This window comes from Anomaloglossus baeobatrachus, chromosome 8 (assembly GCF_048569485.1).
Source record: "Anomaloglossus baeobatrachus isolate aAnoBae1 chromosome 8, aAnoBae1.hap1, whole genome shotgun sequence".
NCBI classification, from domain to species: Eukaryota; Metazoa; Chordata; class Amphibia; order Anura; family Aromobatidae; genus Anomaloglossus; species Anomaloglossus baeobatrachus.
Window position 1 is genome coordinate 240,211,532 of NC_134360.1, and position 27,791 is coordinate 240,239,322.

At 47.6% G+C, this 27,791-nt stretch overlaps 2 protein-coding genes across 7 annotated transcripts in view; one reads left to right on the forward strand and one right to left on the reverse strand.

Annotated features, from left to right (window-relative positions):
• C8H1orf210 (chromosome 8 C1orf210 homolog) overlaps positions 1-27,791 on the reverse strand; it is a 358,767-nt gene that overhangs the window by 106,583 nt on the left and 224,393 nt on the right. The gene's annotated exons all lie outside the window — the stretch shown is intronic.
• MPL (MPL proto-oncogene, thrombopoietin receptor) lies at positions 2-23,967 on the forward strand. Of its 2 annotated transcripts, none has more exons than XM_075321164.1 (11): positions 2-326; positions 2,250-2,403; positions 3,109-3,272; positions 9,630-9,995; positions 10,584-10,692; positions 18,180-18,343; positions 18,872-19,014; positions 20,115-20,274; positions 20,795-20,882; positions 22,377-22,464; positions 23,329-23,967. In XM_075321164.1, exons 1-11 carry the CDS (start codon positions 188-190, stop codon positions 23,590-23,592), a joined length of 1,839 nt encoding a protein of 612 aa, XP_075177279.1. In that variant the 5' UTR covers positions 2-187; the 3' UTR covers positions 23,593-23,967. The 2 variants fall into 2 exon arrangements, with proteins under 2 accessions (XP_075177279.1, XP_075177280.1); XM_075321165.1 differs by having other exon boundaries at positions 3,112-3,272.

Below are 27,791 nucleotides of genomic sequence, written 5' to 3' on the forward strand. Positions count from 1 at the left end.
CTCCTCTCCTGTTTCCTTCTCTGGTTCCTGCCACTTGGGCTTCACCCTCCTGTACCAGCCGCCAACAGGATACGCCGAGGGCCGCCACCATGTCACTGTCACAGGGCTTACCACACACTGACGGCTCGTGGGGCCTCTAGAAAGGGGTTTCCTTACAAGCTATCACGTTAGATAAGAGTGTACTTTTATGTTCCATCATATTGTTCTAAGTGTCAGCTTCTGGGACCTAAACTTATCTGAAGACATGAAAAAATGTCTACCCCTCACCTTGTGCACGTTGCTCGCCCTGCTCTGCGCTGTCGTGAAGCCCAAAGTTACAGAAGAAGGTAAGTCTAAGAGCTGAGCTTCTTCTAGTTTCAAGAACGAATACTATTTATGATTCCTGCTTGCTGTCAGTGAATTGAAATGTTGTCTACATTCAAAGGCTGAAGACCAGTCTGGAGCTAAAACCTCTCACAGCAGATTTGTAATATTGTGCCCGGCAATCCTCTGTGAGCTGAACACTGCGGCAGCACAAACCTCTCCCCTTCTGTCTCCAGGCTGAGGATTCTGAGCTGATCAAACCTGCTTAAAAAAAGTATCAACGGTGTGAAAATAGGTTCAGTTATCAATAAAATGTCTCCCATAATTGCATCCTGGGCAGCGAACTATTCCTCCTCCCCCTCCTCCTCCTCCCAGCCCAGAAGAAAGGGCTTCAGCCTCATAATTTAAATGTCCAAATTCACTGACGAAAAGAAGAGATCTCAAAAGCTGTAAGGAACTAAGATAAAAGTATCTTTAGAAGTGACATCACTAAACGGATCTCTGATTATTTATTTTCATGTTTTGTTTTTTTTTTTTACACCAAATGATTGGATAATTCCTGGTCTCTTGGTGAAAATAGTTGAGCCCCTTTAATTCCTCAAATTGACCAATACATTTCAATTTGATTACCTATCATATACTTCCCCAAAACATCTGACAGCCAGAACACAGAAATTGTACTGTTTTTACCCTCTGAGAGGTGACCTAAAATCAGAACCACTGTCTAGTGACATGTTTACTGTCCATAGAAAGATAACGTGTCTTTAAAGGATCCCCATTTTAAACAGATCATGTTCCATACCATGAAGATTTATTTCTATGTCACTGTGTCCATACATTACACTACTTATCCTGCACTGATCCTGAGTTACCTCCTGTATTATACTCCAGAGCTGCACTCACTATTCTGCTGGTGCAGTCACTGTGTACATACATTACATTACTTATCCTGCACTGATCCTGAGTTACATCCTGTATTATACTCCAGAGCTGCACTCACTATTCTGCTGGTGCAGTCACTGTGTACATACATTACATTACTTATCCTGCACTGATCCTGAGTTACCTCCTGTATTATACTCCAGAGCTGCACTCACTATTCTGCTGGTGCAGTCAATGTGTACATACATTACATTACTTATCCTGCACTGATCCTGAGTTACATCCTGTATTATACTCCAGAGCTGCGCTCACTATTCTGCTGGTGCAGTCACTGTGTACATACATTACATTACTTAACCTGTACTAATCCTGAGTTACCTCCTGTATTACTCCAGATTTGTACTCGCTGAAGAAACTGACATCAATTGGATCAATGTTAGTCAATTGGGACGTTCAAATTACCATTTTTTCATGTGGACTGAATGTCTATGTTAACAAAAATTGCAGCATTTAGAAATTTGCTCCGCATTTTAGATAAAACTCGTGCAAAAAAATGAGATGCCACAATGCTCATCTGTGGGTATGCGATTGGGATGAATACATTGCAGTTAGTTATTAACACAGGAAACTTATCTAGTAAGTTGTATTCACTGCTGATGTAAGAGAAATGTTAAAAAGATAACACCAATGAATAATTATTTTGTTTGATTCTGGATGAAATTCAAATGCTTTTTATATACGATGATGAGAATTTATCCAAAGAAGCAGGGAATTTCCACTGCAGAGTAACACGGTGAGTCAGGGTTGTGGTATATGTAATATTTCCATTACTATAACGTATGGGGCCCTATAACAAATATCAATAGGATCATACAATGCTGATAGTAAACTGAAGTGTATTAAAATATTTAGGACCAGAATCTAAAAATGAACAAGGGGCCACATCCTTTTTTATGCACAGGGGCCCCTGCTGTCCATCCTCACATTGTACATATGAATGTATTGAATGTATAGAACTCCTGCAGGATTGCTGGCTGATGCTGGGGGCACCTTGTGTTTTGCAGACCTCTTTCTATTATCCGAAGACCGCAATGTCCCTCACTGCTTTTCTAGACAGTTGGACACGGTTATCTGTTACTGGACTGATGAGGAGCTGCTGGTCGGGGACTGGGCAGGAAAGGAAGACGTCTCTTATGGCTTTTATTACTCCTATGGCGAGTACGTGTCCATGAATGATAACTTAGGAGTCATGTAGTCACTCGGTCCCCAAATTGCGCACATACTGTCCCCTGCTGGCCATTCTCATGTCCCTCTGCATCCCCTTCTTGTCTGTAGTCATCCTCCTGTGCCACCTTGGTGATACATTTTTTGCTACAATTTCTCAACATTGTCAAAATCTCTGCTGCCTGTTAGTGATCAGTAATCTTTCTTTTTCTTTCTTCCTTCTTCCTTTCTTCCTTCTTCCTTCCTCCTTTCTTTCTTTCTTTCTTTCTTTCTTCCTCCTTCTTCCTTCCTCCTCCTTTCTCCTCCTTCCTCCTTCTTCCTTATTCTTCCTTCCTCCTCCTTTCTACTTCTTCCTTCCTCCTCCTTTCTACTTCTTCCTTCCTCCTCCTTTCTACTTCTTCCTTCTTCCTCCTTCTTCCTCCTTCTTCTTCCTTCTTCTTCCTTCTTCTTCCTCCTTCCTTCTTCTTCCTCCTTCTTCCTCCTTCTTCTTCCCAGAGGCCACAAAATTTTGTAGTTTGTTACAATTATATTCCAGTTTAAACAATCCTCTTAAGGCTGATCTTGTTACATGCAATGATACCATTTAAGCCTCTAACAGGGCAGGAGAGACAATTGCTGTGGATGTGTTTATCTCACAGAGGATTATCTAAACTGGATAAAACTTTTCTCTGAGTGATCAGATGCTATTATTCCTCACAGCAGATCGGAGGTGGAATGTGACATCGTGGTGCAGACCGGCCACCACACACTCTACGTCTGCGAGCACGATGATGTCGTCCTGTTCAATGACCTTAATTTGACTGTGAAGGACAAAATGACGAACCGGATCCTGCGCAGACGCAAATTAGAACTAGAGCAATATGGTAAGATCTGATGGCTTTTCTTGGAGATACCTTGGCTAGAGATGAGCAAATCCAAACTTACTCGTACTGGGGGTGAAATCAGCCTTATCGGATGCAGTGTGTGCGGAAAAGAGCCAATCTGACCAATCAGTGACTTCCAATAAGATTTGGGTCCAGAGCAGAACTTTATCCAAAGTCCGGCTAAACCTGGAGAACCCGAAGTTCCATGGGTCTGCTCATCTCTAATCTTGGCACAAATGTATTATCACAGTAGTCAATGTGTCCTGTGCCCAAGGAGTGCAGTGTACAAACTGTCACAAAAATAAATGTACAGTCATGGCCAAAAGTTTTGAGAATGACACCAAAATGATATTTTCACATGATCTGTTGCCCTCTGGTTTTTAATTGCGTTTGTCTGATGTTTACATCACATACAGAAATATAATTGCAATCATATTATGAGTACCAAAAGGTTCTATTGACAGTTAGAATGAGTTAATGCAGCAAGTCAATATTTGCAGTGTTGACCCTTCTTCTTCAGGACCTCTGCAATTCTCCCTGGCATGCTCTCAATCATCTTCTGGAGCAAATCCTGACTGATAGCCGTCCATTTTTGCATAAGCAATGCTTGCATTTTGCCAGAATTTGTTGGTTTTTGTTTGTCCACCCATCTCTTGATGATTGCCCACAAGTTCTCAATGGGATTAAGATCTGGGGAGTTTTCAGACCATGGACCCAAAATCTCTGTTTTGTTCCAGGAGCCATTTAGTGATCACCTTTGCTTTATGGCAAGGTGCTCCATCATGCTGGAAAAGGCATTGTTGGGCGCCAAATTGCTCTTGGACAGTTGGGAGAAGTTGCTCTTGGAGGACATTCTGGTACCATTCTTTATTCAGGGCTGTGATTTTAGGCAAGACTGTGAGTGGTGCGATTCCCTTGGCTGAGAAGCAACCCCACACATGAATGGTTTCAGGATGCTTAACAGTTGGCATGAGACAAGACTGGTGGTAGCGCTCACCTCTTCTTCTCCTAATAAGCTATTTTCCAGATGTCCCAAACAATCGAAAAGGGGATTCATCTGAGAAAATGACTTTACCCCAGTCCTCAGCAGTCCACTCCCTGTACCTTTTGCAGAATATCAGTCGGTCCCTGATCTTTTTTCTGGAGAGAAGTGGCTTCTTTGCTGCCCTCCTTGAAACCAGGCCTTGCTCAAGCAGTCTCCGCCTCACAGTGCATGCAGAAGCACTCACACCAGCCTGCTGCCATTGCTGCGCTAGCTCGGCACTGCTGGTAGTCCCATCCCGCAGCTGAAACAGTTTTAAGATACGGTCCTGGCGTTTGCTGGTCCTTCTTGGGCACCCTGGAGCCTTTTTGGCAACAATGGAAGCGCTCTCCTTGAAGTTCTTGATGATGCGATAGATTGTTGACTGAGGTGCAATCTTTGTAGCTGCGATACTCTTCCCTGTTAGGCCATTTTTGTGCAGAGCAATGATGGCTGAACGTGTTTCTTTAGAGATAACCATGGTTAACTGAAGAGAAACAATGATACCAATCACCAGCCTCCTTTTAAAGTGTCCAGTGGTGTCATTCTTAATCATGACTGATTGATCGCCGGCCCTGTTCTCATCAACACCCACACCTGTGTTAATGGAACAATCACTAAAACAATGTTAGCTGCTCCTTTTAAGGCAGGAATGCAATGATGTTGAAATGTGTTTTGGGGGTTAAAGGACATTTTCTTAGCCAATATTGACTTTGCAAGTAATTGCTGTTAAGCTGATCACTCTTTATGACATTCTGGAGTATATGCAAATTGCCATTAGAAAAACTTAAGCAGTAGACTTTGTAAAAATTAATATTTGTAGCATTCTCAAAACTTTTGGCCATGACTGTATTATAGAATCACTTGTAATGTAATATTAGAGTAGCTCAGGGCATGAATTAAAAGGTTATTTCCAACATGAAAGATTATCCTGCAGATCGGTGGTGTTGCGACTGCTTGTAACCGCACAGCTCCAGAAAATAGGTCTTTAAATGCCCCACTAGAATGGCTGGACCATCCATCAATTAATTCTTTATAGGACTGCTGGAGATATTCAGGTACAGAGCTTATTTTTATTGGCCGTCCTATAGGGAGTGGTGGTTCATGAACAGCCAACTTTCTATGCCAGTGGGATACATCATAGCACCATTTCTGGGATCAGTGAGGGTCCCAGTAGTTGGACCCCTGGAGATCACCTACAGTGGGGGAAAAAATATTTAGTCAGCCACCAATTGTGCAAATTCTCCCCCTTATAAAGATGAGCGAGGCTTGTAATTGACATCATAGGTGAAAAATAAGTATTAAGTTTTCTAAAAACATGCAAGATTTTCTGGCTCTCACAGACTTGTAACTTCTTCTTTAAGAGGCTCCTCTGTCCTCCACTCATTACCTGTAGTAATGGCTCTTGCTGTTTGAACTTGTTATAGTATAAAAGACACCTTTCCACAACCTGACTAAATACTTTTTTTCCCCATTGAATCTTTTGGATAGATGATAACTTTTAATGTTGGGAATAGCCTTCTGAAGGGATTGTCTCGACTTCTTTTCTTTTGTAGTGCATCGCTCTTGGCCCTTGACAGTTCAGACCAGCAACCTTGTCTGAGCACTCTGCCATGTAGTTGGCAGAGGTTGCTTTGTCTCTGCAGCATAGATGAAATGCTGGAGGGATGAAGCTGGTCAGAACCAGAGATCCAGCCCCCCTCAGAGCCAAATGAGTTGGGTGTAAAGCATGGAGCCCGCTAGTGGCACAAGCTCCTTATATAGGTAACCGGCCATTCTGAGACCACAGCGTGGACCGTAATATCAGCAACAAGCTGTAAACTATACCATTAAAAATCCATCTGCTATTCCCACATAAGAACTAGTTGAGATGGCCCCTTCATGTCTCGCCTGTGCCGATTTCTTATGTGCAGTCACTGTGAGCTGTCTCTCCTCTATGCTGTCTCTCCTCTATGCTGTCTCTCCTCTATGCTGTCTCTCCTCTATGCTGTCTCTTCCCTATGCTGTCTCTCCTCTATGCTGTCTCTCCTCTATGCTGTCTCTTCCCTATGCTGTCTCTCCCGTATGCTGTTTCTCCCCTATGCTGTTTCTCCCCTATGCTGTTTCTCCCCTATGCTGTCTCTCCCATATGCTGTTTCTCCCCTATTATGTTTCTCCCCTATGCTGTCTCTCCCCTATGCTGTCTCTTCCCTATGCTGTCTCTCCCCTAGGCTGTCTCTCCCCTAGGCTGTCTCTCCCCTAGGCTGTCTCTCCCCTAGGCTGTCTCTCCCCTATGCTGTCTCTCCCCTATGCTGTCTCTTCCCTATGCTGTCTCTCCCCTAGGCTGTCTCTTCCCTAGGCTGTCTTTCCCCTATGCTGTCTCTCCCCTATGCTGTCTCTCCCCTATGCTGTCTCTTCCCTATGCTGTCTCTCCCCTATGCTGTCTCTTCCCTATGCTGTCTCTCCCCTAGGCTGTCTCTCCCCTATGCTATCTCTCCCCTATGCTGTCTCTCCCCTATGCTGTCTCTTCCCTATGCTGTCTCTTCCCTATGCTGTCTCTTCCCTATGCTGTCTCTCCCCTATGCTGTCTCTCCCCTATGCTGTCTCTCCCCTATGCTGTCTCTCCCCTAGGCTGTCTCTCCCCTAGGCTGTCTCTCCCCTAGGCTGTCTCTCCCCTAGGCTGTCTCTCCCCTAGGCTGTCTCTCCCTTATGCTGTCTCTCCCTTATGCTGTCTCTCCCTTATGCTGTCTCTTCCATATGCTGTCTCTCCCCTATGCTGTCTCTTCCTTGTTTTTAAGTGCTGTGTGAAAACATTATGCTATGCAGTCACTAAGCACACTCTCTTCTTCCTGTTCAGACAATGTATGCAATCTCATCTGCCTTTGATGTCTCTTCTTCCTGTGCAGTCTCTTTCTCATGTGCTGTCACTGTGTGCTGTCTTTTCCTCTTGAGAAGTCTCTTCTTGATGTGCAGTATTTGTGTGCACTTTCTTCTGTATGTGCAGTCACTATGTGCAGTGTTTTCCATTTGTGAAGTCTCTTCTTCATGTTCAGTCTCTGTGAACAATCTCTTCCTGCCCTGTGGTCTCTTCCACCTAAGCAGCCCCTATGTGCCACTTTTACCCTTTGCATTCTCTACGTGCAGTCTTTTTTTTTTTTTTTCTGCCTCCTAATTTCCTGTCTTCAGTTTTTGTGACAAGAAGTAGCTGTCTGATTTCATGCCATGTCTGCCATGTTAGCTCTCATGCCATTGGATAGTGGAGTGATTCTGCACTGCTGATCAATAATGGATACAGGATCAGGATTTAGGGGGGCTTTACACATTGCGACATTGCTTGCGAAATATCGTCGGAGTCACGTAGTTAGTGACGCACATCCGGCGCCGGTAACAACATCGCAACGTGTAAATCCTAGATGCACTGAGAAACTATCGCAAAAACGGCGAAAATCGGTGATCTGTTTGGCATCGGTCATTTTCATAATGTTGGGTCGACCGCAGGTACGATGTTGTTTGTCGCTCCTGCAGCAGAACATATCGCTGTGTGTAAACCCGCAGGAGCAACAAACATCTCCTTAAGGAACCTATATTGACCTCCATATACAAAAATTATGCTCACTTATGAACAGACAGTGATAATATTTTAAATTTTTTTGAAAAATTTATTTATATAGTTCAAAGGGATACAAAAAGTGCAACACAAAGTGCAATGTGCATAAAAACATGTGCTGATAGTCAGGACAGCATGTCAGAATAAGACAGACTAAAATAATCAGAATGCCTTGCAGGGTATGAGTATACAAACAGTGTATATAGTCAAAGTTCATACAATATAAGCATAATGATGAACACTCAATTGTATTACAGTGAAACATCAAATAAGCAGCCTAGACAGACACGTATAGTGGTCACATAGGACCTAACACAGAGCAGGAGTATATAAAGAGTGTATATAATCCAAGTTCATGCATAATGAGCAGAATAATGAACAGCTGAATACATCATGATTAAACTCCACACTTGACCTGAATAAACATGCTTATCTGGGAGCTACCAATAGATAAAGGCACATACAGTAAAAGATACGGTAGCCCACCAGAAACACTCATTTGTATAGCCACCAAGAACATCCATAATATGCAAGGGTTAAACCAGGAAGGTATGATAGCCCACCAGGAGGAGACGTTATAGCCTGCCTGACACGCCGCCCTGCACCTCAGACGCGTTTCGCCACCAGCTTCATCGGTGAGGTGCAGAAGTGACAGTCAGGGCTGCTTATATCGTGAGGAAGCATTACTCACCATCCTATTGCGGCGCGCCCTGAAGACCCGATGCCCATCCTCCAGTGCGTCCGGCGTTCAGGAAGCGGGCCTGCGCATGCGCGCATCCCCGCACCCATGTGATCACCGGACACAAAGGGGAGGGGCAATCAGCACATGTTTTTATGCACATTGCACTTTGTGTTGCACTTTTTGTATCCCTTTGAACTATATAAATAAATTTTTCAAAAAAATTTAAAATATTATCACTGTCTGTTCATAAGTGAGCATAATTTTTGTATATGGAGGTCAATATAGGTTCCTTTAGTTTATATTTGGTGACTCTCTATGTCTGTAATGACTAGGATGGACTGGAATATTCAGTTTTGTTTTCTTTTAACAAACATCTCCTTACCTGCGTCCACCAGCAATGCGGAAGGGAGAAGGTGGGCGGGATATTATGCCCCGCTCATCTCCGCCCCTCCGCTTCTATTGGATGGTCGATTAGTGACGTTGCGGTGACGTCGCTGTGACGCCGAACGCACCTCCCCCTTGAAGGAGGGATAGTTCGGCGATCACAGCGACGTCGCTGACCAGGTAAGTACGTGTGACACAGCCGTAGCGATAATGTTCGCTACGGCAGCAATCACCACATATCGCATGTGCGACGGGGGCGGGTACTATCGCGCTCGGCATCGCTAGCCGATGCTATCGATGTTGCAACGTGTAAAGTACCCCTAAGGAGTGCTGGAGGTTGACATGTAGTTGTCCTGAGGAAGGAGTTGGATTAACTCTGAAATGCATAGACAATAAACCACTTTCGTAATCCAGATCCTGATCCATTATTAATCATCAGCGCATATTCCTTCCATGATCCATTGGCATTCAATCTTATGGTGATTGTGCTACTCATAACCCTGACAGGTGAGCATACAACCATTGTTTCACCAATTCTATATGTTAGCTCTCATGTGGCTGCTTTCTTTGTTACCTGGTCAACTACAAGCACTCATCCCTCTCTATGCTCTTCCTGGCAGCCAGGGTGTAGCAGGGAGACCATTTGTTCTCAATGACTTAATGACTTCCCTGGGTTTTCTATAGTTATATTACAGCCTCCACATGACATAAATGTTGTGTGGGAAGATGGACCTCAAAGATTCTGGGTCACGTGGAAACCTCCAGAAATGGATCTGCAATTCAATTTCAAATATGAGGTCCAGTTTTGGTCAACTGAGGATCAGCACCAGGCGGGTGAACCTCCTCCTGCACCTACAGCGACCCCTCGTCCAACTTTGGAGAACTCACCGATTCCGGCGATAATTAAAGAGGTCAAAGAAGTTCTGCTTCCCCCACTGAAGCCCGGTCTTCTCTACCAAGTCCGAGTCCGCACATCATGGAAGTACGAGAAGCCATCCATATGGGGACCGTGGTCTGAGGCTGTTACATTCACTAGTCCGATGTCTCCAGGTAGATAGATATAACATGTGTGTGCCGTTCTTCACAATAACAGAGGTCAAAGAAGCTGAGATATTGGATGCTGTTTGATGGGCTCCCCACTCTGTAAAGCTGCTGCTGATGGTCCCTGACTAACAAAATAGCAGTCAAGAAGCCAAAATGCCATTGTTTATTTATTTTTTAAACCCCACAAAGGAGTTAAAGCAATTCTCCACTGTGACGAGTCGATCAAACGGCTCCCAATATTTGAGCTCCCTATTTCCCAGTCACCTGGATGCTTGTAGGAGGAGGCGAATATCCATCTATTCCTCTTCTCTTACACATGTACGCTCACTTCAGTGGCTGTGCACCACAGAGCAACTCTGACTCTTTCCAAGATTTTATCATTGGACACTTGAATATTAATACATTTGGTAATTCCAAATTGTATCTGGATTGGATAGGAATTTGAGATTTGCCATAGAAACCATGATTTACATTGCAGCTCTCAGGTTTGGAATAAATGAGCACAATATATACTGTATAGTGAGAAGTAGGTTCATTATCTGTACATTAATACTAAATTAGTGAAACTAATGCTGAGTTTTTTTATCTTATGAGAAACCATCGGGCTCGAGTGCTTCACCTCTGACTTGTCTCAGGTCTGCTGTAAATGGGACGAAACTATCTTGGACGCCCAATTCCTCCAAGTGTACTATGCACAAGAGAGGTACGATGTGATAGTAACACATGCCTAGACACATGGCTTCTTCTGTAAGTGAGGGGGGAAGTGTACAACGTCAGTGGAGATGTCGGGAGATGTTGAATCGGCAGTCATTTGGCAGACATTTACTGTGCTGCTCTGCAGGGTTAGCCCAATCCTTAATGATCTGCTATTTGTGCCACTGAAAGCTGGAGCTGGGGGTTCCATAATGGAGTTGCCCTTTTGACTCGCCCACCCCAGGGCTATGGGACACCCGGTGCCGGGCCGGACTAGTCCGGTGGTAGTCAGTGGTGGCTGGGCCCGGCTCCGTGGCCCTGGTGGGTGTCAGTAGAATATGTGGCTTGGTGAATAAAGTTTGTGTTCGTGACGCCACCTGTGGTATGCGGCTAATAAGCCGCCGCTGCTGTATGAGGCCTCCGGGGGGGATGATATAGCAGCAATGGTGGTACTACTCCCCACAGGTGGAGCAATGCCCCGGGGCACAGTTGGTGCTTGTGAGTGTCTATGCAGATGAAATAACAGAGGCAACTCCAAGGGTGCAGTTCAAGTTCTTTACTCACAGTTCTTATCAAGGCCGGCAGGAACCCTTGGACTGCTGGGACCACTGTCAGGGACCTCCGCCGTTTCTGGGTGATTCAGAGAGTAAAAGCCGGTACCCTTCTCTTAGTGTCTCTTTCTTCTGCTGTCTTCCTTAGCCTTGCCTTTGTTAGGATGAACCTGGCTTGGCCTCCACTACAGCCGCCAGGCTGGGGGGGTCACCTGTCGGCTGATTACCCCTTTTCTGGAAGTCTGCTATGGGTTCTGGCCCTGGGAGTCTACAACCTTCCCTGGGCCTCGGTTTTTACTGTTTGGAGATGATTTTGCACTCCTCCAGTCTCTAGGGACCGTCCCCTGTCGCAGCTTGATCCCTCCACCGATGTTATTGTAGAACAGGCCACCATAGCTCTAAACTGCCCCGACAGCTATACAGACTACCCGTGGCCCTGCGACTCCTTCTGTCTCCTATGTGGTGTCACCTGGACCTCTGGGTCCCAGGATCTTCACCAGGAAGCGTCTCCTTCTGTTTCTCTGCTCCTGTCTGACTTGGAGCTTTCTTTCCTTCTTTCTTTCTTTCCTCCTCCTTGCCTGCCTCCAGCAGGCCTCCTCCTCCCTCCTTTCTCTCGTTCTTCTTCTCCAACTACATGCTGGCTCCTCACTCACTCCCTCCCTGAGGTAGACTGCAACTAACTTGACCTTCCTTTCTCTATCTGCTCTCTGATGGCTCCTCCCACCTCCCCAGTTGCTAAGCTGTACCCTATAGGAGCAGGGATGGGTCTTACGGCCCCTCCCAGCATGCAGCATGGGGGGGGGGTAACTGCCACTTTCCCTGGTCCCAGTATGTACCTAACAATGGGTGTAGTGTGGATTTACCAGGGGACCGGAGTTCACTCTCTTCCTCTCCCAGAATGGGGCATCACACCACTGGATGGGGTGCAATGACCTGTGGCGACGGAAGCCTCAGGGGCGCCACACTCGCCCACAGCAAATCCCAGCACGTCCTCGGGCTGAAAAACAACAAAAACATGTGGAAGAACTGCAAAACATTTTTGGTATGCAAAGTAACAAAACAATTAACATTTCTTCCCTTTATGGGAGGCACAAATACTTTAACGTTGCAAACTTCTTATAAAGAAAACTATGTGTGCACTTCCAGTTCATTGCACGGTTCGGGCACATCCCCCATAATTCTGGTAGGGGGCACAACGGGTGCAACTATATACATTTCTTGGCTACAACAAGTCCAGTAGCCTGGCAGTTCGTTTCTTTTCAAACAACAATGGGGCAAATACTCAACCAGCCACTAAGTCCAGTGGCCTGGTTACACAGGACACATTAGACATCACATTCACCGGGGACCACATTCCAGTTCCGTGGCCCGGTACATATAAACATGGGGGTGACATCTTCGAAAAGCATGAGGGGCAGTACAGCAGGAAAGGGTGTCATCTTCAAAAAGAACATTAGGGCAGAAAACAAGGGACATCTTCAAAAAGAATGAGGGGCAGACAGGGGCTATATACAGTTCAGCTGCTTCTTATTTCTTTACTCTTCATTGCTGGGGTCCTTCTTTGGCAGGGCCCTGGGCAGCATGTAGGCCATTGAGATCCTGGTCTGCGTTTCTTGCGTGCTTGTCGCAGGACCTCTGCTCAGTTCTGTGGCCTGGGTCTGCCTTGAGGTAGTGCTGCTGCTAGGGGAGAGGCTGCGTACTTGCATTGTGCGGCGCCACTCTGGTTCTTCTGGGGCCGCTTCTTCCTTCAGGATTCGCACATGCAGCGCATACCACCCACGGTTCCCCATCAGCCGGGTGTACTCCACCACATCACCCAGCTTCGCATCTCTTCCTGGGTGGCCTCTGGGCAGGTGCTCCTCAATGTCTCTTCGGGTCACAAACACGTCCTTGCCCACGCCGGGCTCCCTGATGAAGCCCCAGCCACCAGCTTGTCGGAAGTCCACTACTAGGCCCCGTCGCACTGGGCCCTCGGATCCCTTCAGGGCCTTCCTGACCTCTTCTTTGGAGGCCAGATTAGCGGCTTCTCTGGCCCTCCGTTTCTCCTCCCGGAGTTCCCGCTCCCTCTGGTACTCTACCACCAGCCTCCGGCACGTCAGCTCGCTGGCCAGGGGAGTTTCCTTGGGGAGCAGCGGCCGCTGCAGTCCGCCGCTTTCAATGGGCGCTGCGTCCCAATTCACTCCCGGGGATGCCATTCCCAGGAGGCTCACAGGGGGACTCGGCAGGGGGCCCGCTAGCTGTTCGGGGTCCACCCCTCCCCAGGCTCCGTCTGTGGGGGTCTCAGGCAGGCCTCCGGTGCCCCACCGGGCGTCCGCGGGGTAGGCTGGGAAGGTCAGGGGGTCAGTGAAGGGGCTAAGCGGGGGCGTGTGGCGGGACCCTGGGTCCGGACTGGTCGGGGTTTCTGGTTGCTCACCCTGCTTCCGCTCCGCGGCATCCATCCACCGCTCCAGATCCTCCGGCACCCTCGGCGTTCCTTTCTGCCGGCCCGCTTCTACTTCCACGCTGCTCAGCCTCCGGGCCAGGACTCGCATTTCCTCCCGGAGCAAGTCCAGCTCAGGATCCATTCTTCCGGTCCCTGGTGCACTTTGCTGCAGCTCCTCCGCCATGCTGCCGGCCTGGGGAATGCTGACTGGAACACTGCTCGGGTGCTCGACCACGCTACTCGGCTGCTCCCTTTTTTTTCTTCTCGGAGGCGGGGCCGGAGGCTGCACTAGCATCTGGCGCCAGACTGGCGCCCAGCCCATCACGACCGGCATCACTCCGTTTGCGATAAGGTACATTTTCTTTATCTGCTGGTCTGGCATTTAGACTCTCTCTGCCAGCCGGCCAGCTTATCTGGTCGCCATTTCTTCTTCTTCCGCCTTCAATGGCGGGCACCGCTTCGCGCTCTTTTCTTGGACAAGGGGGCGGGGCTTCTCTTCGCGCCCTTTCTTCTTGCACGCCCCCCTTCTTCCCGCGCTCAGCGACTTCAATGGTGGCAGTCTCTCAGTAAAACACAGGCTTTTTCACGATTCTTCAGGCGCACAGTACCCGGTGTGACCGGGCACGAAATCCTGTTCGTGACGCCAAAGTTGACGCGCCCACCCCAGGGCTATGGGACACCCGGTGCCGGGCCGGACTAGTCCGGTGGTAGTCAGTGGTGGCTGGGCCCGGCTCCGTGGCCCTGGTGGGTGTCAGTAGAATATGTGGCTTGATGAATAAAGTTTGTGTTCGTGACGCCACCTGTGGTATGCGGCTAATAAGCCGCCGCTGCTGTATGAGGCCTCCGGGGGGGATGATATAGCAGCAATGGTGGTACTACTCCCCACAGGTGGAGCAATGCCCCGGGGCACAGTTGGTGCTTGTGAGTGTCTATGCAGATGAAATAACAGAGGTAACTCAAAGGGTGCAGTTCAAGTTCTTTACTCACAGTTCTTATCAAGGCCGGCAGGAACCCTTGGACTGCTGGGACCACTGTCAGGGACCTCCGCCGTTTCTGGGTGATTCAGAGAGTAAAAGCCGGTACCCTTCTCTTAGTGTCTCTTTCTTCTGCTGTCTTCCTTAGCCTTGCCTTTGTTAGGATGAACCTGGCTTGGCCTCCACTACAGCCGCCAGGCTGGGGGGGGTCACCTGTCGGCTGATTACCCCTTTTCTGGAAGTCTGCTATGGGTTCTGGCCCTGGGAGTCTACAACGTTCCCTGGGCCTCGGTTTTTACTGTTTGGAGATGATTTTGCACTCCTCCAGTCTCTAGGGACCGTCCCCTGTCGCAGCTTGATCCCTCCACCGATGTTATTGTGGAACAGGCCACCATAGCTCTAAACTGCCCCGACAGCTATACAGACTGCCCGTGGCCCTGCGACTCCTTCTGTCTCCTACGTGGTGTCACCTGGACCTCTGGGTCCCAGGATCTTCACCAGGAAGCGTCTCCTTCTGTTTCTCTGCTCCTGTCTGACTTGGAGCTTTCTTTCCTTCTTTCTTTCTTTCCTCCTCCTTGCCTGCCTCCAGCAGGCCTCCTCCTCCCTCCTTTCTCTCGTTCTTCTTCTCCAACTACATGCTGGCTCCTCACTCACTCCCTCCCTGAGGTAGACTGCAACTAACTTGACCTTCCTTTCTCTATCTGCTCTCTGATGGCTCCTCCCACCTCCCCATTTGCCAAGCTGTACCCTATAGGAGCAGGGATGGGTCTTACGGCCCCTCCCAGCATGCAGCATGGGGGGGGTAACTGCCACTTTCCCTGGTCCCAGTATGTACCTAACAATGGGTGTAGTGTGGATCTACCAGGGGACCGGAGTTCACTCTCTTCCTCTCCCAGAATGGGGCATCACACCACTGGATGGGGTGCAATGACCTGTGGCGACGGAAGCCTCAGGGGCGCCACACTTTTACATAAAGGGGTATTAGGTAAGTGCCAGGTTTGTCCTTCTGCTTGTCCCACGTGTAAGAATTTCACAAATTAGTCCTATATGGTCCTACAGGTATCTTTAAAGAGGACCAACCAGCAGGATTTTTCTATATGAGGTGCAGGCAGTGCCATACAGGCAGTAAGATGCTGATTGCAGGCAGAGCCATACAGGCAGTAAGATGCTGATTGCAGGCAGAGTCATACAGGCAGTAAGATGCTGATTGCAGGCAGAGTCATACAGGCAGTAAGATGCTGATTGCAGGCAGAGCCATACAGGCAGTAAGATACTGATTGCAGGCAGAGCCATACAGGCAGTAAGATGCTGATTGCAGGCAGAGCCATACAGGCAGTAAGATGCTGATTGCAGGCAGTGCCATACAGGCAGTAAGATGCTGATTGCAGGCAGAGTCATACAGGCAGTAAGATGCTGATTGCAGGCAGTGCCATACAGGCAGTAAGATGCTGATTGCAGGCAGTGCCATACAGGCAGTAAGATGCTGATTGCAGGCAGTGCCATACAGGCAGTAAGATGCTGATTGCAGGCAGTGCCATACAGGCAGTAAGATGCTGAATCCAGGCAGTGCCATACAGGCAGTAAGATGCTGATTGCAGGCAGAGCCATACAGGCAGTAAGATGCTGATTGCAGGCAGTGCCATACAGGCAGTAAGATGCTGAATCCAGGCAGTGCCATACAGGCAGCAAGATGCTGAATCCAGGCAGTGCCATACAGGCAGTAAGATGCTGATTGCAGGCAGAGCCATACAGGCAGTAAGATGCTGATTGCAGGCAGTGCCATACAGGCAGTAAGATGCTGATTGCAGGCAGTGTCATACAGGCAGTAAGATGCTGATTGCAGGCAGTGCCATACAGGCAGTAAGATGCTGAATCCAGGCAGTGCCATACAGGCAGTAAGATGCTGAATCCAGGCAGTGCCATACAGGCAGTAAGATGCTGAATCCAGGCAGTGCCATACAGGCAGTAAGATGCTGATTGCAGGCAGTGCCATACAGGCAGTAAGATGCTGAATCCAGGCAGTGCCATACAGGCAGTAAGATGCTGATTGCAGGCAGAGCCATACAGGCAGTAAGATGCTGATTGCAGGCAGTGCCATACAGGCAGTAAGATGCTGATTGCAGGCAGTGCCATACAGGCAGTAAGATGCTGAATCCAGGCAGTTCCATACAGGCAGTAAGATGCTGAATCCAGGCAGTGCCATACAGGCAGCAAGATGCTGAATCCAGGCAGTGCCATACAGGCAGTAAGATGCTGATTGCAGGCAGAGCCATACAGGCAGTAAGATGCTGATTGCAGGCAGTGCCATACAGGCAGTAAGATGCTGATTGCAGGCAGTGCCATACAGGCAGTAAGATGCTGATTGCAGGCAGTGTCATACAGGCAGTAAGATGCTGATTGCAGGCAGTGCCATACAGGCAGTAAGATGCTGATTGCAGGCAGTGCCATACAGGCAGTAAGATGCTGATTGCAGGCAGTGTCATACAGGCAGTAAGATGCTGATTGCAGGCAGTGCCATACAGGCAGTAAGATGCTGAATCCATGCAGTGCCATACAGGCAGTAAGATGCTGATTGCAGCATACCTGTTATTGAAAGATCTGATGCTTGGTTGTTTCAATATCATTAATCAAAATTGCAGAAATGCGCTGCACTTTGATTCATGTGTGTAACATGGATGGGTCTTTGTGGGTCACGTCCTCGCGTTTTTTCCTCCTCCGGTGTCCTCCTGGCTTACCCCTTTTTCTTTATTTGAAAATGGCGCCGTGCTGCCGTTGCTTCTGTTGGCGGTGCGTGCACATTGCCACAGTACTCAGGTCTTCAATAAAATGGCGCCAGAGTCCGATCATGTGCGTACCACAATCTCTGGCACCATTTTATTGAGCACATTGCGGTGAAGACCATGAGAAACATCAGCACATGAGCAGAATTTTTTTTACAGCTGCGCACGCGCCGATGTTTCTCAGTTTTCACCGCAGTGTATTCAATAAAATGGCGCCGGAGATCGTGGTACTCACATGCTCGGACTCTGGCGCCATTTTAATGAGCGCCTAAGTACTCTGGCAATATGCACACGTCGCCAACAACAACAATGGCGGCGCGATATTGAAATAAAGAAAAGAGGGCACGCCAGAGGACGCCGGAGGAGGAGGAATAAACACGAGGACCCGACTCACAAAGACCCACACATGCAGCACCAGTCAAAGTGCAGGGCATTTCTGCAACTTTGATTAAAGATATTTCTGCAACCAAGCATCGGATATTTCTACAACAGGCATGCCTGCAATCAGCATCTTAGTGCCTGTATGGCACTGCCTGCATCTCATACAGCAAAATCCAGCTGGTTGCTCCTCTTTAAGGATGAGCCTTATATGTGGTACCTCTTTCCATTGGCAGTGGTCTTATTACATGGTGGTTGGTGAAGATATGAAGATCATATTCTGTAGCACAACAATGACCCACGATCCTCCACAAGTGCCAGTCTTTGTTTTCCATGGGTGTCCTGTATGTTCTACCCCTGGTGTAATTTCAGATATTCTCTTCTATCCACAGCCCATCCATACTGAAGCTCTGTGAGAACTTGATACATCAAAGGGAATGTCCTTGTCTGTTCTCAGCAAGAAACGACAGCATCATTTCTGTAAAACTGAACACCACATTAATGGATGGGAAGAGGGGCTTGTATTATAAGAAACCCTTTTGGCTCAACCATGTTGGTAAGTGCTTGTAAGGACATGGCTACTAACCCCCAACATAATGGCTGATGTGTGATTGATGTTTTCAATGGTAAATGGCTCTCATAATGATACATTGTACCAGAGGCAACCAGGAAAGAGCCCGCCAAAAATTGGATCCTGACAATTATGGGTTTCCCAGTAGACAGGACCTGCTATAGCTAGAAAATCTAATGCTGGGATGAGGGTAAGGCAGAGTAGTCATCTGCCCAAGGAGCTATTGAGGAGGACGGTAAAAATTAATAGGCAGAGAGGGGAAACCACTTCACATACATGTAGATGAACAAGACGTTTGCTCAGCATTGTCAAATAAGATTTAGGGACTGATGGGAAAGGCACAATCCAAAACTCTAGATCTGAGCACCAGAAGAGCTAGTCCCACTCCTGAGGATATCCCCAGGGTATAGCTTATGGTATCTTTTTCTTGTAATGTTTTGTACCATCTACAATACGTATATTTGTTTTTTTCTAATAAAATGTAATTATGTAACTAGTTCTCCCTGAACACAGTTCTCCCACCAGCCCCAGATCTACATGTCCTGCATCTGCCTGGGAACAAGCTGGCTCTTAACTGGTCAAGTCCAATTCCACATCTCCAAAAACATCTGATGTATCAAATCCGCTTTACAACAGACAAGGAGAAATCCTGGACGGTAAAGTATAACAGATGGGGAGAAGCGGGGACAGCTCAGAGGGGTGCAAAGATAAGTGGGGTACAAGTAATGGGGTGAAGCAAGACGAATGTCTAAGAAGGGCAATGGGTATTCATTGTGTGTTAAAGGGAACCAATCACCAGGATTTTCCTATATAAGCTAAAGCCAGTGCTATACCAGCACTATCAGGCTGAGTCTATACATACAGTGCTATACCGGCACTATCAGGCTGAGTCTATACATACAGTGCTATACTGGCGCTATCAGGCTGATTCTATACATACCTTTAGGTGTCAGCTCGGATGTTTAGGTTTTGAAATCCAAAGAAAGTAAAGTTTATAAAATCAGCAACTTCTTCAGTGACAGCAGCTGAGGATCAGATAATATATGGGGGGAATTCATAGTTATCCCCTCCCTCTGGTAGAATTAGCATAAGTATTATACAATCGATGTAACTTTGCTCTTCCAGGACCTCTAGTGAGGTTATACCCATGTGACCAGAAGAGGCGTGGCCTCAGCCAACATAACTGATATCAGGAAGCAACATTCTCCCACGGGGCTGAGGCCCCGCTCCTTCTGGTCACATGGGTATGACCTCAGCACAGGTCCTGTAAGAGAAAAGTTACATCGATTGTATAATACTTATGCTAATTCTAACAGATGGAGGGGATAACTATGAATATATTATCTGCTCCTCAGCTGCTGTCACTCAAGAAGCTGCAGATTTTATAAATTTTACTTTCTTGGATTTCAAAACCTAAACATCCGAGATGACCCCTACAGATATGTATAGAATCAGCCTGATAGTGCCAGTATAGCATATATTGGTTTAGGTTATATACGAAAATCCTGGTGATTGGTTCCCTTTAAGCATTTGCTTTCAATGAGAAACAAAATAATACATTTACAGTATTGGTGATCGGACTGTGAACTGCACAGCTGTAGACAGGGACGTAGCTATATAGGTTATATAAGTAGCTGGTGAACAAGATAGGTTGGGGTCTGTTTCAGATTTTCCACTGGGGCACAGAGGCTCTAGGTTACACCCCTGACCGTGGATCTACAGTGTGAACCTGTCCTCATTGCTTATTTGATATCAGACTCTCCAGGTTGCGGCCGGTGTTCACAAGAAGGTGATCTCCATGGTCTCTGGTTCAAGTTACACCCTGCAAATCAGAGCAAGTCCTAGTCAGGAGGAAATCCAGGGGTATTGGAGCAAGTGGTCCTCAAGAGTCACCACCAAATCTTCTTCCAGCTTTGGTGAGGAATAAGACAGGATGGTTGTAGGTTCTACGGTACCATTTTATGAGACACAAGAAGGACACTCATATCTTGTGTAATTACTAATAGATGGTTTTCATTTGATGCGGCTATAAATGTCTGATCAGTCACAGTTCGGCTTCCGGAATTCCAACTAATGCCAAAAAATGGGAGTGCACAGGGTGCCTTTCTTGGCAAATAATTGAATGGGATCAGGCCCATTCCAAGCCAATATATGTCCTTCAATTTTGTTTTTCTTACATACTGTATAATATTCACATATATTATTTTTATATCCCTAGAAAACTTGAGCGCTAACCAATATGGCCTCAATAACAGGTTTAGAAAGAGTAAACCCCCATCTCTCCTAGAGTCCTCCTGATGTGTAAATATTATAGCCAGGACGTGATACTGGTTGACACTCACCTTTCTCAGAAATAGATCTAAAAAAAATGATGGGCAATGCTTTGAACACCAGAAATTAATAGAATTGATAATATTATATGTTCCTCTTTTGCAGTCTGGGTGACTCCGGTGATCATCGTGACTCTGCTGATTCTCTTGGCGGCAGGATTTGGTCTGCATTGTATCTTCCCCTCATTTTATAGGCAAGTAAATGTGTCATACAACTCAAATCCTGATAATATATATCTGGAGGGGTTCAGGCTCCTCCATATTGTCGGATGATTTCTGTTAGTCTAAAGGGGGCTTTACACGCGTCGTCGTCGGGGTCACGGAATTCGTGATGCACATCCAGCATCGTTAGCGACGTCGTTGCATGTAACGGCTACGATCGAATGTTAACGATCAAAAATGCTCACCTAATTGTTGATCGTTGACACGTTGTTCATTTTCAAAATCCCGTTGGTCGTTGTGGATGTAGGTTGTTCGTCGTTCCTGTGGCAGCACACATCACTACGTGTGACACCCCGGGAATGACGAACAACAGCTTAGCTGCGTCCTCCGGCAACGAGGTGGGCATGTCATTAATGCGGCTGGTCTCCGCCCCTCCTCTTCTATTGGTCAGCCGCTGTGTGACGTCGCTTTGACGGTGCAGGAACCTCCCCCTTAACAAAGAGGTTGTTCGCCGCCCACAGCGACGTCGCTAGGAAGGTAGGTAGATGTGACGGGTGTTAGCGATATTGTGCGCCACGGGCAGCGATTTGCCCGTGACACACAAATGACGGGGGCGGGTGCTATTGCTAGCGATGTCGCTGCGTGTAAAGCAGCCTTAAGGCTACGTTCACACGTTCAGTATTTGGTCAGTATTTGAAAGCCAAATGTGAAAAATACAGAAGTGGTGCCGGTGTTTCTATTATACAATTCTTTTGATTATTTGACTCTTGATTTGGGCTTACAAATACCGATGTCAAATACTGAATATGTGAACGTGCCCTAAAGGCACTTTCACACTACGTTTTGTTTCCCATTCAGTGGTCCCATCGGGGCTTACTTCCATACGCCCCGCAAAACGGGAATTGGACCAATGCGCCAAGTAGGCCATTGACTATAATTGTGCAGGCGGAGTCACTGTGTGCTCAGTCGAGAACTATTTTTTGGGTGTAAACGCCTCCGGGAGGTGGACACCAAGACGCAGTCTTCTGTGTCTGGGTGTCCTCTCCAATAGGTGTTTACACCTCAAAATGGTGTATGCGGTGGCTCTGTCTGCACAATTCTAGTCAATAGCTCTGTCGGTGCATACATCTGAATCCCATTTTGCAGGGCATTCAGACGTAAGCCCCGACAGGACCACTGAACGGGGGACAAAACGCAGTGTGACGGCACCATACTTGCTTCTTTGACTTGTCTCAGTTGGTGTTCCCATCTATCTTTATCTCCCCTGTTGTGTGAACTCTGTTTGTTGGATCTATATTGTGACCTCTGTAACAACTTCAAAAGACAGATATAGTATAGTTGGTGGCTGACTGTTTTAGGGTAGCACCAACTAGCGACTCTCTCTCTAAATACCAGGCTATGCCAACTGACTAAATCATTGCATTGGATGAGTTAAAGCCTAGCTATGGTACTGGTGAAATAAATATTATAAAAAGTATATAAATAGGATTATACCTGTATTATGTTTGTTGATCTTTTTGCTTTAGGAAACTAAAAGACAAGTTGTGGCCCCCTTTACCGAACCTGCACCGTGTGCTGGACACATTTCTAGCTGAGATCCAGAAACAGTATCAGGTAACGTCTAATGAGAGCACATTATAACGAATACAAAGCCATCAGAATTGAACGGGGATCCATATTCTCCCACCTACCTGCCAAAAAAAAAATACACTGTGTATATATATATATATATATATATATATATATATACACACACACACGTGCATCTCAATAAATTAGAAAATCATCAAAAAGTTAATTTACTTCAGTAATTCAATACAAAAAGGTAAACTCATATATTATATAGAGTCATTACACACGGAGGGATTCCTATATATTATACAGGGTCATTACACACAAAGGGATCTATTCATAGGGATCTATTCCTATATGTTATATAGGGTCATTACACACAGAAGGATCTATTCCTATATATTATATAGGGTCATTACACACAGAGGGATCTATTCCTATATATTATATAGTCATTACACACAGGGGGATCTATTTCAAGGTTTTTTTTCTGTTTCCCTTTTTGTATTGAATTACTAAAATAAAGGAACTTTTTGATGATATTCTAATTTATTGAGATGCACTTGTATATGACTGTGAGTGAATTGAACTCCTACTATACTATTTGAACTGCAAATTAATAAGATTTGTTTTACGAGCGCTCGGGAAATCAGTACAGCACACACGCTTAGTGTACTGAAGACTTCTGCTTTATGTGAGCAGTTCATATAGGATCTCAGACAAAGAATTAGGTAACTCTGAACTATGCACCAATAAGAGCAGTAGGGTTGTGATAGAAATGTGAAACTTCCCTGCCCATTAGTGTTAGCTGATCCACATGCCATCATAAGTTATAAGACAATATATATACCATAAAAACAAAATAGATTCTGTTCTCTCACGTGACCATATTGCCCTCTCTTCCAGCCTGATGCTACTCTGTATGAGAAACCTCTGGAGGAAGCGGCACAGACCTCATGCCTGGAAATCCTTTGTGAACTGACCTTATCCAGTGAAAGTCAACCAGCATCACGGGATTATGTTCAGCTCGCCCCATCGAGCTACCAGAATAAGGAGCGATGGCCAAACCTGGAGCCTCTGGAGCTGAACCAGGGACTTAGTGCCAATGATCCGCTGCCGTGTGACCTCACCAATCAGACTTATCTGCCCGCAGGCTGGAGCTCGGGGTGAAGCTTTGTTGTAAATATGTAGAACATTGTCAGCGCAATTGTATTAGAAGATTGTGTTTAATCTTGGATACAATGTATATGAATGTAACAATTGTCTATAGGGGTTTTTTAATGTTTGTTTGTTTTTTACTATGCATCTACCCATAAACCTCACCAAAAAAACACATTGTGACACATCTATAAAAACTGAATGTGGAAGAGAACAGATGCAAAACTACAAAGCCCAGAATGCAAGTTCCCTGTCACTGCATGCTGGGAGCTCCAGTTTTGCAACAGTTGGAGACAAGTGAAGCTGCAGATTGTAACATACTGTATATGTATCAATTATGTAAATGTTTTCAAATATTTCCTTCTGGGAATCGACATCACAGAAAACCTAGCACAATAAATGACTTCTATCAATAATAAATCAGGGGCTGATGGATATAGGCTGATAATATAATGATACTGTAAATTAACCCCCCAAACCATGGAGGCAGGGGAGGAAAGGGGGCTTCATAGAAAATTAAAAATGGATCATTTCAGATGATGGTGACCTCATAAGCAGGGGCGTAACTACCGCGGTCGCAGGGGTCGCGATTGCGACCAGGCCCGCAGGTTAGGGGCCCGCGCTGCAGATCAGCAGCAGCTCCTGTCAGTGAGAGGAGCTGGGCTGTTCCTGCATTTTCAGTAGAAGCGGCCGGGCAGCGTGAGCTCTGCCCCCTCCAGTCTCTGCATGTGATTACACTGTGGTGCCGGCCTCTGCAGGAGACATATCAGGTGAGGGCAGCAGTGCAGTGACCGGCATGTTTGTGAGGCAGCACTCCGTACCTCTCAGTCCCAGCAGCTCAGGCATGGCAGTATAATATATACTCTGCCTCCCTTCCATCGCTCTGAGCAGTCACTGACAGCGTCCGATCGTTTATTTACTGACGTGCAGGGCCGGATTATAGGCGGGGCAGGCGGGGCTTCAGCCCCGGGGCCCCCACCATCAGAGCTTCCAAGGGGGCCCCCACCACCAGGGCCATACTTGCCACCCGTCAGCAATTTTTTTTTTTTTCTTCTTCACACCCTCTCCCCCTCCGTAAAGACAGTCTAATAAATCAGCTGTGTTTTCGGGGGGGGGGGGGGGGGAGGTGCGCGCACCTACATTTATTTGTATCTGCGGGCGCAGGACGCTGACCCCGGAAGTAGTTTGTACTTCCGGGGTCATAGGTATGCCTACTCCCTGCTCTGCTGCGGGGTCCAATGCCGCGGCCGTCACAGCAGGACGCCGCCGCGGCCGTCACAGCAGGACGCCGCCGCGGCCGTCACAGCAGGACGCGGCCGCGGATGTCACAGCAGGACGCCGCCGCGGATGTCACAGCAGGACGCCGCCGCGGCCGCGGATGTCACAGCAGGACGCGGCCGCGGATGTCACAGCAGGACGCGGCCGCGGATGTCACAGCAGGACGCGGCCGCGGATGTCACAGCAGGACGCGGCCGCGGATGTCACAGCAGGACGCCGCCGCGGCCGCGGATGTCACAGCAGGACGCGGCCGCGGATGTCACAGCAGGACGCCGCCGCGGATGTCACAGCAGGACGCCGCCGCGGCCGCGGATGTCACAGCAGGACGCCGCCGCGGCCGCGGATGTCACAGCAGGACGCCGCCGCGGCCGCGGATGAGAAGACCGGCACCGTGGCCAGGAGAGGAGACTCACCGGAGCAGGAGGATGGCCGCGGCACCGGAACAGCAGCAGGAGGACGGCGGCCTATACCGGGGCAGCAGGAGGATGGCATCAGAGCAGGTAAGGGCAGAGCTGAAGAAAGATGTGTGGTGTGTGAAGCAGAGCTGTGTGTGTGTGTGTGAAGCAGAGCTGTGTGTGAAACAGAGCTGTGTGTGTGTGTGAAACAGTGCTGTGTGTGTGTGTGAAACAGTGCTGTGTGTGTGTGTGAAACAGTGCTGTGTGTGTGTGTGAAGCAGAGCTGTGTGTGTGTGTGAAACAGAGCTGTGTGTGTGTGAAACAGAGCTGTGTGTGTGTGAAACAGAGCTGTGTGTGTGTGAAACAGAGCTGTGTGTGTGTGAAACAGAGCTGTGTGTGTGTGAAACAGAGCTGTGTGTGTGTGAAACAGAGCTGTGTGTGTGTGTGAAACAGAGCTGTGTGTGTGTGTGAAGCAGAGCTGTGTGTGTGTGTGAAACAGAGCTGTGTGTGTGTGTGAAGCAGAGCTGTGTGTGTGTGTGTGAAACAGAGCTGTGTGTGTGTGTGAAGCAGAGCTGTGTGTGTGTGTGAAACAGAGCTGTGTGTGTGAAGCAGAGCTGTGTGTGTGTGTGAAGCAGAGCTGTGTGTGTGTGAAGCAGAGCTGTGTGTGTGTGTGAAACAGAGCTGCGTGTGTGTGAAACAGAGCTGTGTGTGTGTGAAACAGAGCTGTGTGTGTGTGAAACAGAGCTGTGTGTGTGTGAAGCAGAGCTGTGTGTGTGTGAAGCAGAGCTGTGTGTGTGTGAAACAGAGCTGTGTGTGTGTGAAACAGAGCTGTGTGTGTGAAACAGAGCTGTGTGTGTGTGAAACAGAGCTGTGTGTGTGTGAAACAGAGCTGTGTGTGTGTGAAACAGAGCTGTGTGTGTGAAACAGAGCTGTGTGTGTGTGTGAAGCAGAGCTGTGTGTGTGTGTGAAACAGAGCTGTGTGTGTGAAGCAGAGCTGTGTGTGTGTTTGTGAAGCAGAGCTGTGTGTGTGTGTGTGAAGCAGAGCTGTGTGTGTGTGTGAAGCAGAGCTGTGTGTGTGTGTGTGAAACAGAGCTGCGTGTGTGTGAAACAGAGCTGCGTGTGTGTGAAACAGAGCTGCGTGTGTGTGAAACAGAGCTGCGTGTGTGTGAAACAGAGCTGTGTGTGTGTGAAACAGAGCTGTGTGTGTGTGAAACAGAGCTGTGTGTGTGTGAAACAGAGCTGTGTGTGTGTGAAACAGAGCTGTGTGTGTGTGTGAAGCAGAGCTGTGTGTGTGTGTGAAACAGAGCTGTGTGTGTGTGAAGCAGAGCTGTGTGTGTGTGTGAAGCAGAGCTGTGTGTGTGTGAAGCAGAGCTGTGTGTGTGTGAAACAGAGCTGTGTGTGTGTGTGAAACAGAGCTGTGTGTGTGTGTGAAACAGAGCTGTGTGTGAAGCAGAGCTGTGTGTGTGTGAAACAGAGCTGTGTGTGTGTGAAACAGAGCTGTGTGTGTGTGTGAAACAGAGCTGTGTGTGTGTGTGAAACAGAGCTGTGTGTGTGTGTGTGAAACAGAGCTGTGTGTGTGTGTGAAACAGAGCTGTGTGTGTGTGTGTGAAACAGAGCTGTGTGTGTGTGTGAAACAGAGCTGTGTGTGTGTGTGAAACAGAGCTGTGTGTGTGTGTGAAACAGAGCTGTGTGTGTGTGTGAAACAGAGCTGTGTGTGTGTGTGAAACAGAGCTGTGTGTGTGTGTGAAACAGAGCTGTGTGTGTGTGTGAAGCAGAGCTGTGTGTGTGTGTGAAGCAGAGCTGTGTGTGTGTGTGAAACAGAGCTGTGTGTGTGTGTGTGAAACAGAGCTGTGTGTGTGTGTGTGAAACAGAGCTGTGTGTGTGTGAAACAGAGCTGTGTGTGTGTGAAACAGAGCTGTGTGTGTGTGAAACAGAGCTGTGTGTGTGTGAAACAGAGCTGTGTGTGTGTGTGAAGCAGAGCTGTGTGTGTGTGAAACAGAGCTGTGTGTGTGTGAAGCAGAGCTGTGTGTGTGTGTGAAGCAGAGCTGTGTGTGTGTGAAGCAGAGCTGTGTGTGTGTGAAACAGAGCTGTGTGTGTGTGTGTGAAACAGAGCTGTGTGTGTGTGTGAAACAGAGCTGTGTGTGAAGCAGAGCTGTGTGTGTGTGAAACAGAGCTGTGTGTGTGTGAAACAGAGCTGTGTGTGTGTGTGAAACAGAGCTGTGTGTGTGTGTGAAACAGAGCTGTGTGTGTGTGTGAAACAGAGCTGTGTGTGTGTGTGAAACAGAGCTGTGTGTGTGTGTGAAACAGAGCTGTGTGTGTGTGTGAAACAGAGCTGTGTGTGTGTGTGAAACAGAGCTGTGTGTGTGTGTGAAGCAGAGCTGTGTGTGTGTGTGAAGCAGAGCTGTGTGTGTGTGTGTGTGTGAAGCAGAGCTGTGTGTGTGTGTGAAGCAGAGCTGTGTGTGTGTGTGAAGCAGAGCTGTGTGTGTGTGAAGCAGAGCTGTGTGTGTGTGTGAAACAGAGCTGTGTGTGTGTGTGAAG